General features: G+C 47.7%; 1 protein-coding gene and 1 long non-coding RNA gene across 4 annotated transcripts in view; one reads left to right on the forward strand and one right to left on the reverse strand.

Moving 5' to 3' along the window:
* Positions 1-5289, forward strand: part of LOC144893351 (uncharacterized) — a 57424-nt gene extending 52135 nt beyond the window's left edge. The window contains exon 3 of the long non-coding RNA XR_013624428.1: positions 5099-5289. This is a non-coding gene — a long non-coding RNA (uncharacterized LOC144893351). The remainder of the gene's footprint in view (positions 1-5098) is intronic.
* The window catches only part of PEX1 (peroxisomal biogenesis factor 1), an 80307-nt gene that overhangs the window by 19375 nt on the left and 46150 nt on the right, over positions 1-14782 (reverse strand). For all 3 annotated transcript variants that reach the window (XM_068127068.2, XM_068127076.2, XM_068127084.2), the window contains exons 12-14: positions 12263-12433; positions 11924-12078; positions 1157-1346 (exon numbers count right to left, since the gene is read on the reverse strand). In XM_068127068.2, coding sequence (XP_067983169.2) covers positions 1157-1346; positions 11924-12078; positions 12263-12433 — 516 coding nt within the window. The remainder of the gene's footprint in view (positions 1-1156; positions 1347-11923; positions 12079-12262; positions 12434-14782) is intronic.

Here is a 14782-nt window from a genome sequence, read left to right on the forward strand (position 1 = left end):
CACACGAGGCCAAGATCGGAGAAGAAGGGGGGAGGAGCCGCCGGATCACGGGCGTGGCACCACCTCGTCATCAAAGGGGAAGTCAGAGAGCCCTTGCCAACCAACCATCGCCGAGGTGAGCCCACCGGTAGGCGTGTCAGCGGGGCTGGCGGCTTGATACGGCCAAGGCCAATAAAAGGAACTGCGAGGGACTGCTTATGCAGATGAGTGAGGAGAGGCGATCGGCGAGTTCACTTGAGATGAGAAGGGGGTCACGCATCGCGAGCGAATGGTATCGAGAGAACGCATTGACCGACTGAAGAGCGCATTGTCGCGGTTATTGGAACTGTTCGCTTATTACGTACGCGGCTGAGCCGCGAGGGTAACTGCCAAAGCCGGCCTACTATTGCCCTGTGATAGTCCCGCACACACCAAACGACACGCGGAGAGCTCCTGCCGTCTGGTTCATCTGCTTCACGGTGCGAGTTGGGGACTGGAGAACGAGCTACCTGTTGTCCCACCTGAACCATCTCCTCCAGCCATTCCTGCCTGCAATTCCCTATTCGTGTGAGTCTGTCTGTATTGTCCTGTGGGTTTAAGTAAGACTGTTTAAGGATTTGCGCTGTGTCTTCTTCTTCTTCTGTATATTGCTTTCGTTCCTTCTCTTTCTTTGGTTTTGTATAGTTAATTAATAAATACCTGTTCCTTCTTATTCTTGGTTTCATTCTCGTCCGATCGCTTTAGTGATTTCCCGATTGAGTACCTGTGGCGCGATTTCGGCAGAACTGCTTATAATCGGGTTTAGTCCTTGTTAACGGCCCGCGTCACAGCTCGCTTCGCTCGGCGCAATCCATCTATCACGCTGCGGCCCGGGCGGGAGTATTTCCTCGCTTACCGGAAGGCGCTGGTACTTAGGTCATAGGAAGGATTGGCCTACTACCCTATTCAGCGCTGACCGGGAGTGACGTCATACCCCCAGGACCGGTCGGACGGCCAGCTTAACTAGACAAGGGGATTAACCCCCCCCCCCCTTGCTAACGGGAGTGCCGTCCCCCGGATCCGTAACAATATTAATTATAAGCCATTAATTCAACGTATTATTAACGGGGCCACGTGAATGTAACTTCGAAGAATCAAAATAATTGGTCGGGAAAAGAATAACGTTTCAGCAGCATACCTTCTGAATGCCTATCCGCCGCTTCAACTGCCTGAGCGTGCACTGCTCGTTCCACAAGCTGCACAAAGTCTTGGGCTACAAATCCATCAGTGGTCCGTGCAATTTCCTGCAGCTCAGAATGATCCCACGATGTCATGCTGCCCCTCCCCTGGCCCTCCAGCAATGCTGCCAGCATCCCCAGCCTCTCCGTCTAGCATGCATATGACAAACAAACATGGATACACATTGATACTTGAACAAATGTGAATTGTAATTCCCCAAAGTTAAACCAGAAAATTACATTAAAAAAATAAAGCAATACAGTGCATTCAGAAAGTATTCAGACCCCTTCACTTTTTTCACATTTTGTTATGTTGCAGCCTTATGCTGAAATCGTTTAAATTCATTTTTTCGCTCATCCACATGATAGCCCACAGAATTTTGTTTCTCACAGTCTGAGAGTCCTTTAGGTGCTTTTTTGCAAACTCCAAGCGGGCTTTCATGTGTCTTTCACTGAGGAGAGGCTTCCGTCTGGCGACTCTGCCATAAAACCCAGATCGGTGGAGTGTTGCAGTGATGGTTGTCCTTCTGGAAGTTTCTCCAATCTCCACACAGGATCTCTGGAGCTCAGCCAGTGTGACCATCGGGGTCTTGGTCACCTCTCTTACCAAGGCCCTTCTCCCCCTATTGCTCAGTTTGGCCGGGCGGCCAGCTCGAGGAAGAGTCCTGGTTGTTCCAAACTTCTTCCATTTAAGAATTATGGAGGCCACTGTGCCTTTGGGAACCTTCAATGCAGCAGAAATTTTTTTGAAGGCTTCCCCAGATCTGTGCCTCGACACAATCCTGTCTCTGAGCTCTGCAGGCAGTTCCTTCGACCTCATGGCTTGGTTTTTGCTCTGATATGCATTGTCAGCTGTGAGACCTTATATAGACAGGTGTGTGCCTTTGCAAATCATGTCCAATCAATTGACTTTACCACAGGTGGACTCCAATCAAGGTGTAGAGACATCTCAAAGATGATCAAGAGAAATGGGAGGCACCTGAGCTAAATTTCAAGTGTCATAGCAAAGGGTATGAATACTTATGTAAATGTGATATTTCAGTTTTTTTTTATAATAAATTTGCAAAACTTTCTAAAATCCTGTTTTCTCTTTGTCATTATGGGGTTTTGAGTGTAGATTGATGAGGGGAAAAATGAATTTAAACGATTTCAGCATAAGGCTGCAACATAATAAAATGTGAAAAAAGTGAAGGGGTCTGAATACTTTCTGAATGCACTGTATGTCAATACTGCAGCACACTTAACATTCAATTTCATTCTTCTGACCTCACCATCATTTCTTTCTCAAACTCATCAATATCGAAGCACCAATTCAGCTTCTATCTTGGCCACTCCCTACTTAACACGCTTCTCCTATTTCTGTAAGAATGGATGTGGTGAACCTCAAAACAATTGATCAGCGGTTATCTCAATGGCATCTTTTGAGATTTTGACATTGCATGGGGCACAATCTTGCCCACCAAGCTGTTTGCTAAAAGTGTTGAGTGCCCTGCCTTCGACTGTTTGGCTGACTTCCTTTGTGCACACGTGCAGCGAATCGCTTGGATGGTGTCCTGGCCTCCGCTCTTCCACTGAAAGCTGATGTTTCCAACACAGCTTGTCTTCATCTCTTGTTTCTGATTTGTTGCAGTTGTTTAAGGAAGTCTCATTGTTGTGCATGAAGCTTGCCAATTAACTACTGTTTTATTGTTTCCTATTAATTTGATTGTCATTTATGTATTTTTCCCTTATTCTCTTTTTTCCACTTGATTATTTCCTATACTAGGAAATAATTTGGGCCCATTGGTCCATTGAATCAAATTTTCATTGGTCTTCACCGCCTAGTAACATACCTGCCTACACCGGACTTGGGGGTTGGGCGGAGGGGTATTTTGGGTCCTCGGAGTCTTTTGGATCGATGGGGACTTTTGGGTCCTTCGGGACTTTTGTGTCTTCTGAGCCTTTTGGGTCCTCAGGGACTTTTGAGTCTTTTATTCTTGGACTTTTGGGTCATCTGGGTCTTTTGGGTCTCTGGGACCTTTGGGTCTTCTGGGTCTTATGGGTCCTCGGGGACGTATGGTTCCTCTGGGTCTTTAGGGGTCTTTATGATCTTAAGGATCTTAAAGGGTTTTCAAAGGTCGAAGGGGTCGCAGCAGCGTAAAGAGTTAAAAGATACATTCCAATAGTACGTAAATAATTAATAAAAGTACGTCATTAATAGACAAAAAAGTATGACACACACACACACACACACACACACACACACACACACACACACACACACACACACACACACACACACACACACACACACACACACAGTCGATGGTGCCTTGAGACATCTGGTTAAAGGAGCTGTATAAACAACATTACTATCATTATTTTTACGAGTATTATGCCTTGCAGTATATTCTACCATGTGATAGACAGTACAGTACCTCATCCCATTGAGAGACAGGTTACAGCTGTATCCACCCCTGTCTCATGACATGGAGCATATAAGGAACTGGCCATTAAACTGGAATCTGTCATTAAATGCCGATAAATCCCCCATCCTCACTCAGTCCTGTTTTGGCAACAATCCTCTCGCTGGAGTGCAGTATTTAGAGCCAATTGTCCTTCAGTTGTGGAGAACATATAACCAAACTGTTCTCCAAAGAATGGGTGCTGCCCTGATATATTATACAGAACCAATCTCTATTTTAGCATCTACCAGATCTCAGAAAATTCTTGGTATGATGCCCGTCGGAGCACTTCTGGTGGCTTCACTCGCGCTAATAGAGATAGCTCTGGAAAGAATAGATAACTCTCCATAAATCATGGAATCCCTGGCCCTCATGAAAATTAGTTATTTCTCATTGTAAAGCTGATGTACAGTGTAGTGAAAATGTATCAAAGTTGAACCCAGGTGTGATGCTCACTTAAACCACTGAGAGGCGTCTATAAGACCTCGGACGTCCGCGACTCCGAGCCACTCCTGCGACATTTACTCTATGACATGTAGACTCGGATGGTACGTACATGCAGATATTCTAGGCTTGCTTGCATTGACTAATACTAGATTACTAGGGCATGCCCGTACTATATATATATCTAAAATTATATCCCCCCCCCTATTTACATGAAATGGTTTGGTCCAAAGCGAACGGCTTGCGAGTGGTGACAATCCCCCCCCTCTATTTACATGCAATGGTTCGGTCCAAAGCGAACGGCTTCCGGAGTTTGGTAAAGAAATCGCCATCGCGTACACAAACGCGCAGGAAAGCGAATGAATCGCAAATTCGTTTTTATTAGTTGTAAAACATAATGCCCAATTATTCAATTAGCGCCAACGTATTTTGGCTGTTTGCAATTTAATCGCAAGGCAAAGTAGAAAGAGAAGAGGGAAAAAAAGAAAAGCCTTGCCTTGCTGCAAACAGCTGCTGCAAACAACAACAACATGGAAGGCTGCACTGTCCGGAAGTTGGCATATCGCAGTTACGATTATTTTAGTGTTAATGGCCAATTATTCAATTAGCGCCAACGTATTTTGGCTGTTTGCAATTTAATCGCAAGGAAAAGTAGAAAGAGAAGAGGGAAAAAAAGAAAAGCCTTGCATTAACGCATTAACGCTTGCATTGCATTAACGGTTCGGCACACGTGATAGCTCGCTGCTCTCTGATTGGTTGAAGCGTTTTTTGGACATAGCTCGGTAGGTACTTGTCCGATTAATTACAAACCTTGAAAAGGCACATCCTCGGGTCCCCAGCAATATACCTGGCAAGTTTCAAGTATATCGGACCCGTGGTTGTCGAGAAACAGCGGTCACAGACACACAGACACACAGACAGACACACAGAGATTGCTGGAATTATAGATAGATTATCGATCCTTTCTATATGATGCCAAGATCCTGATATATATTGCATGATTGTATTCTACAGGATGATGCCAGAGATCTGATTGTTATTAAACCTACCTATGGGACAAAGTTGTGGACTTGATTGATTTCTACAACACTTAATAACAATCAATCTCGCCGTCCACTCGAGAACAAGAGGCGAACGACATGGCGGGACACAGGATGATCCAGGTGCCGCAATTTTCCGCCGACCCACAAGCAGCGGATTCTGGCTCGGAGCTGACGCATTGGCTCAAGACTCTGGACAATCAGTTCAAAGCCCAGGACGCCGCTGTCACTGATGAAACGAAACTAGAAATACTTCAGACTAAAGTACACCATAGCGTCTACAGGGGAATCGAACAGTGTACTACATTCAATGCAGCTGTGACAGAGCTAAAACGAATTTACATTAAGAAACGAAGTGTGGTTTATTCCCGGCATCTGCTCGCAATAACCCTAACCCTAACCCAACCTGGAATTCCTGGACAGGCATTAGCTGCAGAGTATCTTAGACTTGATTGGGCCATATATGAGGCTTTTTTGCTTGTCCGAAGCAATTTGTGAGCAGATGTTCTGTACAAGTTTTAAGTGTGTGTGCTCCATGTGTAAGTATCTTACTTGTGATCAAAGCAGGACTAGTTTGCTATCGAGTCCTTTTCATCCTACAGCAGACACCAATATTTTAAGGTAGCATGTGGAATATACCCACTATTTGTGGAATATACCTGGAAATTTTGAAAAAAAAAAGTATTACTTAATATGAGGTTGGAGTACATAGAGCATCAAATTATTTTTAGATTTCCTGGAAGTGCAGCGTAATGGTTGTTTTCCGTTAGGTCTGAAACTATTGGGATCAACCCTGGACTGGACACTGAGCTAACCTTCTGTTCTGTTCAACCTTGTTTAGAAAAAGACTAAGGCCAAGGTTACAATCCAAATTATCTATCCTTGTGTATCTATCCAGGTTACAATCCTGTGTGTTGTATTTGGCCATCTTTTCCAATTTGAACCTATTTCCTCATGTTGCCTTTTAAGAGCAAGAAGTTGTGAATGACTTGCATGCTGCTTATTTCTGTAATCATTCTTCACTTCTCTTTAGCTAACTAACTCGTCTTTCCCATGGATTTTTTTGTTATTGTCCACTTATGTAGAGAAAAGATGTGCAAGATCACCGAGTTGAACAAGATGAGGAAGGATGTCTCCCACATATTATCTATCTCATCAGGGTTTGATTCTTGCCTGACTATATAAACTGTTGGATTGGTGCTTTGCTTCATCGTGTCACAGAGTGTACCTTTCCTCAGATGGACGTTAAAGCTAGGTGTCCCATCTGATAGCATTATCTGGTGGATGTCAAATATCCCACCTTATCTGTTATGTAGAGGAGGCCAGTGGGAGCCAGTACTCTGGGCAAATTACATCTTAATCACTATCTCTTCCCACTTTTCTTCTTTCGTATGGCTCAAATGTGGGATCTATGAAATAAAAGTTCCTGTCTTCAGCCAATCACGGGTTTGTGGCATCAGGCTTTCTAGCTCCTGCCATCCTCCTTACAGGTGATGAGTTGGGCAGGCCTGCACTCGATGGCCTGCAATCTGGAGGTTGCCACTTTCACATAAAGGTGATGCCACTAGTCCCCACGTGCACATGTTGCTGCTGAACTGGCCAAAACTGCCAAAATCAAGACTCTCTACTCACCTTCATTCTTTCATTCTTCTTTTCTCCCACCTCTGGAACAAACTTCCACACTCTCTTCAATCCCACTCATCCCTCCAGGTATTTAAAACAGCTGTTCACCAACAACACTCATCTTCCCCCATCCAAAACCTTGATCTTTTCTACCCCCATTAATACTCCCCAAATCCACCTCTTTCAATCATTCATTCCTGAAATTCCTAGTAGTGTCAATTTGTTTTATACCGTGTATCCCTTCCCTCCACCCTCCCACCCCCCAGCTCTCTCCCTTCCACAGATCTCCCTGTTCTCTACTGTTGCTGTGCTTGTGTGCTTCCCTCTCTCTCCCCATCTTGTCTCCCCTTCCCTTTATTATGTTTTATGTGTCTGTTTGTGTTTTTTTGTGCTAATGTGTGTTTCATGTGCTCGCTCTTACACGAGCCTCGATCTTGTACACAAAAAAAAAAAAAAAAAAAAATGCGGAGTCAACAGCCCACTGAGACACTGGACCATTTCGCACAAGAGCTGTGACGTCTGCTTGCAGATAGTGCTCCGGAGGTACGCACACATGAGCAAGTACAAGATGATCTTGTACGCGATTCTTTTGTCTCAGGAATCAGCTCTTCAACCATTAGACAAAGACTTTTGGAAACTGCGGACTTGACGTTCACGGAAGCTTTACGGCTAGCGCACGTATACACTGAGGCTCGGGAACAATCTGACGCCTATGACCACACACGTGTCACTGCGGGGACTTCTCGACAAGCCCGACCGGAGAGAGCTACCGCCGAGGACGCGGGAGCGGACTCGACTTCACTGCCGGAACCCCTGGCCTCTCCCGAGGAGAACCCAGATTCCGGCTTGGCGGCAGCCGCAGCTGCAGGACCAAAGCCTGGACGAAACGCTACGTGTTACTTCTGCGGGAATCGACAACATCCCAGGTCGGCGTGTCCGGCTCGGGAAGCGATATGTCATTTGTGTTCGACAAAAGGGCACTTTGCAAAAGTTTGCCGAAAAGCTGCGCGGGGCAAACAAACTCGCACGACCTTGAATGGGCTTATCGCCGAGCAAAAGGGCCGAGCACAGAGCGGGGCGCCTCACCCGACTTTGATGAGCGGCGCACCTCCTCGTGGGCCCCTGGCTGCGTGCTCGACCTTGGTGAGATTCATCGGGCCGCCAAAACAAATGGCGCAAACATGACCGAATGCGGAGCGACTGTCCTTGGCTGGTATCCAAACGTCTCATGATGGCTTCGACACTTCTCGCGTGACACGAGCGTCATCCGCAGGCTGCTCGTACGAACTACAAGCTCCTGCTTTGGCACGGCAAACTGCAGTCGGCTTTGAAACTACACGCTTGACACGACCGCCAACCGGAGGCTGCTCGAACGACCGGAGAACTGTAGCTGGCGTTGGATCTACACGCGAGGCGCGATCGTCTCGCTCGGATGGCTCGATACCTGTCGGTCTACCCGGCCTGGCTCAGGCCATTATCCCACTTATGATCGAAGGCATTTTTGCTCGGGCTTTAATCGATACGGGGTCCACAGATAGTTATGTCGATCATCGACTGGTGCAAAAACATGGATGGCCGATCCTTGGGACAAGACGTCGGATCTTTATGGCCTCCCAAGGGCTTAGGCTCAGCACAAAAGGGGAATGTCGATTGAAGCTTGTGATAAAGGGACACATATTTCCAGATGTACATCTCATGGTCTTACCTGCATTATGTGCTGATATTTTGTTAGGACATGATTTTCTTAAGTGACATGGACGTTTGGAAATGGAATTTGGTGGCACTGATACACTTGCTGTGTGTGCACTCGCAGGGATGGAAATTGAGCCTCTGTCGCTGTTCCCCAATATGACCACGGACTGCACACCTGTAGCGGTAAAATCACAGCGCTACTCACGAGCTGACGCGCAATTCATTGCGGAAGAAATGGCCCAGCTCTTAAAGGACGGTATCATAGAACTTAGCCGGTCGCCGTGGCGGGCCCAGGTCTTAGTGGTACGAAGTGAAGCGCATCGCAAACGCATGGTAATCGACTATTCACAGACGATTAATCGATTTACACAGCTGGATGCCTACCCTCTACCGGGGATGGACGCACTGGTTCGACAGGTGGCCCAGTACTCGTTCTATAGCACTCTCGATCTGCGTAGTGCGTATCATCAGATCCCCATCTCCGGGGCCGATCGCATCTATACCGCCTTTGAATTGGGTCAAAGGTTATACCAGTTCACCCGACTACCTTTTGGGGTGACGAACGGGGTTCTTGTTTTCAGAGGGCTATGGACGACCTCATCGCTAAGGAGAACTTGACAGATGTCTTTGTATATCTGGACAATCTTACGGTTTGCAGGCATGACCAGGGGCATCATGATGCTAATCTGAAGCGCTTCCTCGAGGTCGCGCAGAGGTATCGCCTAACCATGAATGAGGCTAAGTGTCGTTACTCCATGCGCACGATAGATCTTCTGGGGTACACCGTGACCCATGGCTCTGTTGCTCCAGGTAAGGAGCGTCTGCGACCCTTGCTCAATATGGCCCCGCCCTGAGATCGAGCTTCGCTGAAGCGTGCTCTCGGGCTGTTCGCCCATTATTCTAAGTGGGTGCAAAATTTCTCCGCGAAACTCTGCCCACTTGTGGCCTGCGAAGCGATCCCCATGAGCCCTGCCGCCATGGCTGCTTTTCGGGGCCTTAAGTCCGACATCGCTGGCGCCGCTGTGACAACGATCGATGAGCGCAAGTCTTTCGTCTTGGAAAGTGATGCCTCGGATCATGCGATAGCGGCGACTCTCTCCCAGGGGGGGCGCCCTGTGGCTTTCTTTTCGCGGACTCTCACCTCCGCTGAGCGGAGGCATTCGTCTGTCGAAAAGGAAGCGTACGCGATCGTCGAGTCGATTCGGCGTTGGCGTCCGTACTTGCTCGGACGATGCTTCCAAATCATCACGGACCAACAGAGCGTTGCGTTTATGTACGACACCTTACATGCTCAACGCATTAAGAATGAGAAAATTACTCGCTGGCGTATCGACCTCGCCGACTTCTGCTACACCATCAAATATCGCCCGGAGAGGGATAACCTGGTCGCTGACGCCTTATCGAGGCCGGCTACGTGTGCGGATCACATATCTTTGGAGGGTCTGCGCGCTTTGCACGACACTATGTGTCATCCTGGGGTGAAGCGTTTCGCTCATTTTGTGCGTCGTGGTAATCTGCCGTACTCGGTTGAGGACGTCTGCCGGGTCTGTCGCGACTACGCTGTATGTGCAGAACTCAAACCGCGTTTTTACAACCCTCCCATGGGGACGCTGGTCAGGGCTACTAGACCGTGGGAGAGATTGGCGATGGATTTCAAAGGGCCGCTGCCGGTGTCGAGTAACTCTCGTTATCTGCTCACTATCGTTGATGAGTACTCGGGATTCCCTTTTGCTTTCACGTGCGCAGATATGACGGCCGCCACAGTCATACGGTGCCTGCAGAACTTGTTTTCTATGTTTGGGTATCCGGCCTACGTGCATACAGTTCGGGGTGCGGTGTTCCTGTCCCAGGAAGTGAGGAGCTTCTTGCTCCAGAATACTGTCGCTTCTAGCTATACCACCCTGTACAGACCACAGGCGAATGGGCAGGTCGAACGCTCCAATGGGATTATATGGAGGGCCGTCACCTTAAGCCTCAGGACCCTCGGCCGGGGCCTAGATAAATGGACTTGGTCACTACCTGCGGCGCTGAACTCGATCAGGGCTCTAATATGTACGGCCACCAACCAGACTCCTCACGAACGGCTGTTCCACCACCCAAGAAGCTCAGGTAGTATCCGATCTTTACCTTGTTGGCTCGCTGAGCCGGGGCCGGCCTACCTCAAACGTGCGGTTCACACGAGCAAGTACGATCCCTCAGTGGATAAGGTGCAGGTACTCCAGGCTAATCCCGAGCATGCTCGCGTGATGATGGCAGATGGACGTGAGTCCACTGTCTCCATACGCCATCTCGCCCCTTGTGGGGTCATCGACCCTTACGGGGACATCGACGAACCAATTTACGAGTCTATGGACCCTCCCGATGCTCCGCCTATGGAGCATCTGCCGTCCCTCCCGTCGCCAGATACACCCCTGCCTGAAGGCACTGTGGTGCCCCCTCCGACGCCTGCCTCCAGTGGCTACTCCGATGCAGGGGACTCCGGGCTTGGGGATGTGGTACCCGGTAGTTTCCGGACCCGTGCTGGCAGGGCAATTCGCCGCCCTGACCGCTACGGATGGACTGACTGACATGGACTGACATCACTAATCAATTAATGCTGTCGCATGCTTGATTCCTGCCTAGCGGCAGTGTAGTTCTAACGGCGGGGAGAATGTAGTGAAAATGTATCAAAGTTGAACCCAGGTGTGATGCTCACTTAAACCACTGAGAGGCGTCTATAAGACCTCGGACGTCCGCGACTCCGAGCCACTCCTGCGACATTTACTCTATGACATGTAGACTCGGATGGTACGTACATGCAGATATTCTAGGCTTGCTTGCATTGACTAATATTATCGATCCTTTCTATATGATGCCAAGATCCTGATATATATTGCATGATTGTATTCTACAGGATGATGCCAGAGATCTGATTGTTATTAAACCTACCTATGGGACAAAGTTGTGGACTTGATTGATTTCTACAACATACAGGGCCTTTTAGTTTCTCACCAGAGAGAGGGTAGGGGTAAAGCAGTTCATGATCACCTTCTATTTGGGCTCGATCCTCCCACTCTCTCTTGCCCTGCTCAAGTGCAATTTTTCTCTCCACCTCCTTGCCTTCATCTTCCTTTTATTCTTGCCTGTGGAATTATCTTATTGAATATGCGCTATTATTTTCTCCTCCAATCTTCCAATGCCACAGCCAATCACGATGTTATATTGTCTCTCATACCTGTCAATAATCTCTTTAATTCTCACTGAATCTGATCCCCTCTCGATCGATAGCTCTACTTTTCCTTGCTGATTCTGTTAGTCTGTTTGTGCCTTGTTGGCCTGTACACCTCTATCTTGTTGTCAGTATGTTTTCCAGCTGCACATTATTGTCCAGCTCTTCCACAAGCCATGACTTCTGTATAAAAACGGTTAACTAAAGTTTTGCCAAAATTTTATCCCGAGTGCACGATGGGCACACCTTATACACCCGTGGATAGCTAGGTGTTACCTGCTCAGGAGGCTGCAGGTGCACTATGTAGTGGAAGAGGTGCTGGCCACGTGCTGCATTGAGTGATGGATGCAAACAGCTTGTTGATTGTGCTGTGCACAAAAGAACCACAGCATCTCGCCGCCGTGATGTACGTGATGCCAGTTCCTTCAAAACTGCACAAAATGAAGGAAAACGGTAAGGATTGGCAATGTCACAGACAAACTACCACAACTAGATCACAGAGTATTAAAAGGTGACAAATGAATTGGGGTCGACAAAAAGGCAGACGCATAAAGTCACGCAGAAATAGAAAAATAGATAAGGTGGGTATAAATGTAGACAACTGAGCAAGCAAACCTGTAGACAAGTGTCTGCTCAAAACCCCTTCCTGGCCTTGTTCTAGCTCTACAGACATTGCTGTTCCAACCACCTTGTCCACGTCATCAATAAAAACGATAGCTGGCTGCCTCCAGGTTGCCTCCTCAAAGGCACGTTCCCATACTTGCCGCACTGTATCTCCTCGCTTTCCTGCTCAAGGACAACACACATAGACATAGGCGTGATCAGTATAACAACTAGCAAGGTTTGTGGACTTACCGGCCGAAGGATAAAGCATTACATGATCTTTGTGGCAAAGACTGCTCTGCAAATCATGTAAACACCAACATTAACTTTTTAAAAGGTGAGTGTGAACTTTGCTTGTGTTTGGCTCACTAATCTTCATGATTTGCCAGTGATACTGCTCGAGACAGAATGGATGAGACATGCAAATTGCAGACAAGCCAAACATTAATATTGTCGTGAAATTCCCCTCGGTGAAGACCGGGGAATCACGGATAGCAAATCGAGCGTTATTTGAGGCGTTATCAAATACGGACTTCACGATATATGCGTGGGCAGAATAAAGAGAAGAAGAAGAAGTGGCAGATATTAGCTGACGGTCCCGAGCAGTCTTCAACCTGCAGGAAATAAACTCAAACGAAGCCTGAATTTAGAATAACAGGGAAAATAATAAAAGGGTTTATTTACAACGGAATGCCGGGACAAGATAAACGCGACGATGTAACTAATATCTAATTTTTAGGATCCCACACACCAGACTTCTAAAACAAGCACAAGGGAGAATATAAATGAAAGGAACCGTTGTGTTTGTGCTGGGCTTAGCTCTGTGCGTCGTTTGCAGTCGTCCAGGCCCCAAGCGTGCAAGCCCGCCGCGACACTGGTGTGGGCGGGAAGAAAGGCCTCGACGCGTCCTTATTCGAACGCCGCTAGACCAGCGTACGCTGCTGCGGCAGGCCTCACGTACCCGCGCGATCGCTCGCGAGGTCTCGTACATGAACGCAGGGAAGGAGGATCGTCAGCGCTCCAACATCTCTCCACCGTCCGTCGTCACCCAATAAGCAAGGGTCCAAGGTCAGAGAGCAAAGGTGGCGAAAGGAGCAAGAGATTGAGGGAGAGGAATCACGAGGCAGCAGAGGGGGGAGGTCCGGGCATGAAGGGATCCAAAAACGAGGAGAAGAAAATGGGAGAGAAAATGTCAGTCCATGACCATCCGCTATGGCATCCAGAACGAGAAGAAGAAAATGTTGGCTCGTGGTTCGTTTTGTCGCTCGTCGTCTGACGTCACTGAGTCACTGGCCCTTCTCCTTTATTCAGCGCATCACTTCTTGACCACCCGAATGTTCCTCCCCCGTCAGTCCCCCACCATTGGCCGAGCACCTCGCGCTCTCCTCCAATCCAGGGGAAGCTTCTTGCCCCTCCCCTGGCCAATCACCAGTCCTCTCCCACTCTGCCAATTGGCAGCCCTCGTCCTGTGGTGTCTTCTATCAATCAGTGGCCAGCTTCTTGCCCCTACCTTGACCAACCACGAGCCTCATCCTGCCTCGTCTCCCTATTGGTGGTGTCTATTGCCTGGCTTGCTCGATGTTCCATTACCATGCTGGCGCAATCCGCGGGCGCTTCCTGCCTGCTCTTCCGGTGAGTTTTATTGTTATTGTGGTGGAGGGGAATTTAAGTAGTGTGTGTTGTGCAACTAATGGGCCTAACTAATGTCTATGGTGCGTTGCCATACGGGACAAAGGAATGATCACAGAGGGAACGACGTACAAGGGAATTAACATAATCCCTACAACTACTTAACATGCCCCATTCCTCGTAATGGGGACGAAGATACACCTTAATCCGACATTTGGGCGAGACAGGTCCCTGACTTACTGTACATCAAAGTGGTTCTTGCTACCCATGATCATCGGAGCACCTACCTATGCAGATCTACCCAAATCTATATATATCACTATTCCAACATTTATAACAATATGGAAGATGCAGCAGAGAACAAAGTATCACATAAAAGCATAATTTATATATTTTTTACATATAACTGCTGCAAGTCCTCAGCTTTCAGAAAGTAAAATAAGGTAACACCATCCTTATGCCTATTTAAACACAGAGAGGTAATGCTTGACATTCGCGAGATAGAATGTTCAACAAGAGGCAAAATAACCGAAAAAAAGTCGCTCTTGGGTTTAGTGTTGCATTTCTTACACTTATTTATTTATCATAAACACTTAAAAGCGTCTCACCCTGTTGCACCAGAAGAATCATCAAGCAAACCAATCTCTCAATTGCCATGGTCAGCCCCTGGAAGAGGTTCAGTCTCTTGAACCATGACCTCGTCTAGCACAACCAATAGAAAAGCTGGCCTCCAAAGATAGGTGCAGAATGCGAATCCTCTGTCATTCCAAGTCGTTCCTTGAAAGATGAGAACTTCTCACAACTTGCAAGGCCTTTGTGCATAGCTCAATGGAGTACAGCTCACCACGATGAGCTAGGGCATCACACATCTGTCTCTCCTCGATTCAGTGGAATCTAAGGCTC

This window comes from Myxine glutinosa, chromosome 1 (genome assembly GCF_964187855.1).
Source record: "Myxine glutinosa chromosome 1, kmMyxGlut1.1, whole genome shotgun sequence".
NCBI lineage: Eukaryota > Metazoa > Chordata > Myxini > Myxiniformes > Myxinidae > Myxine > Myxine glutinosa.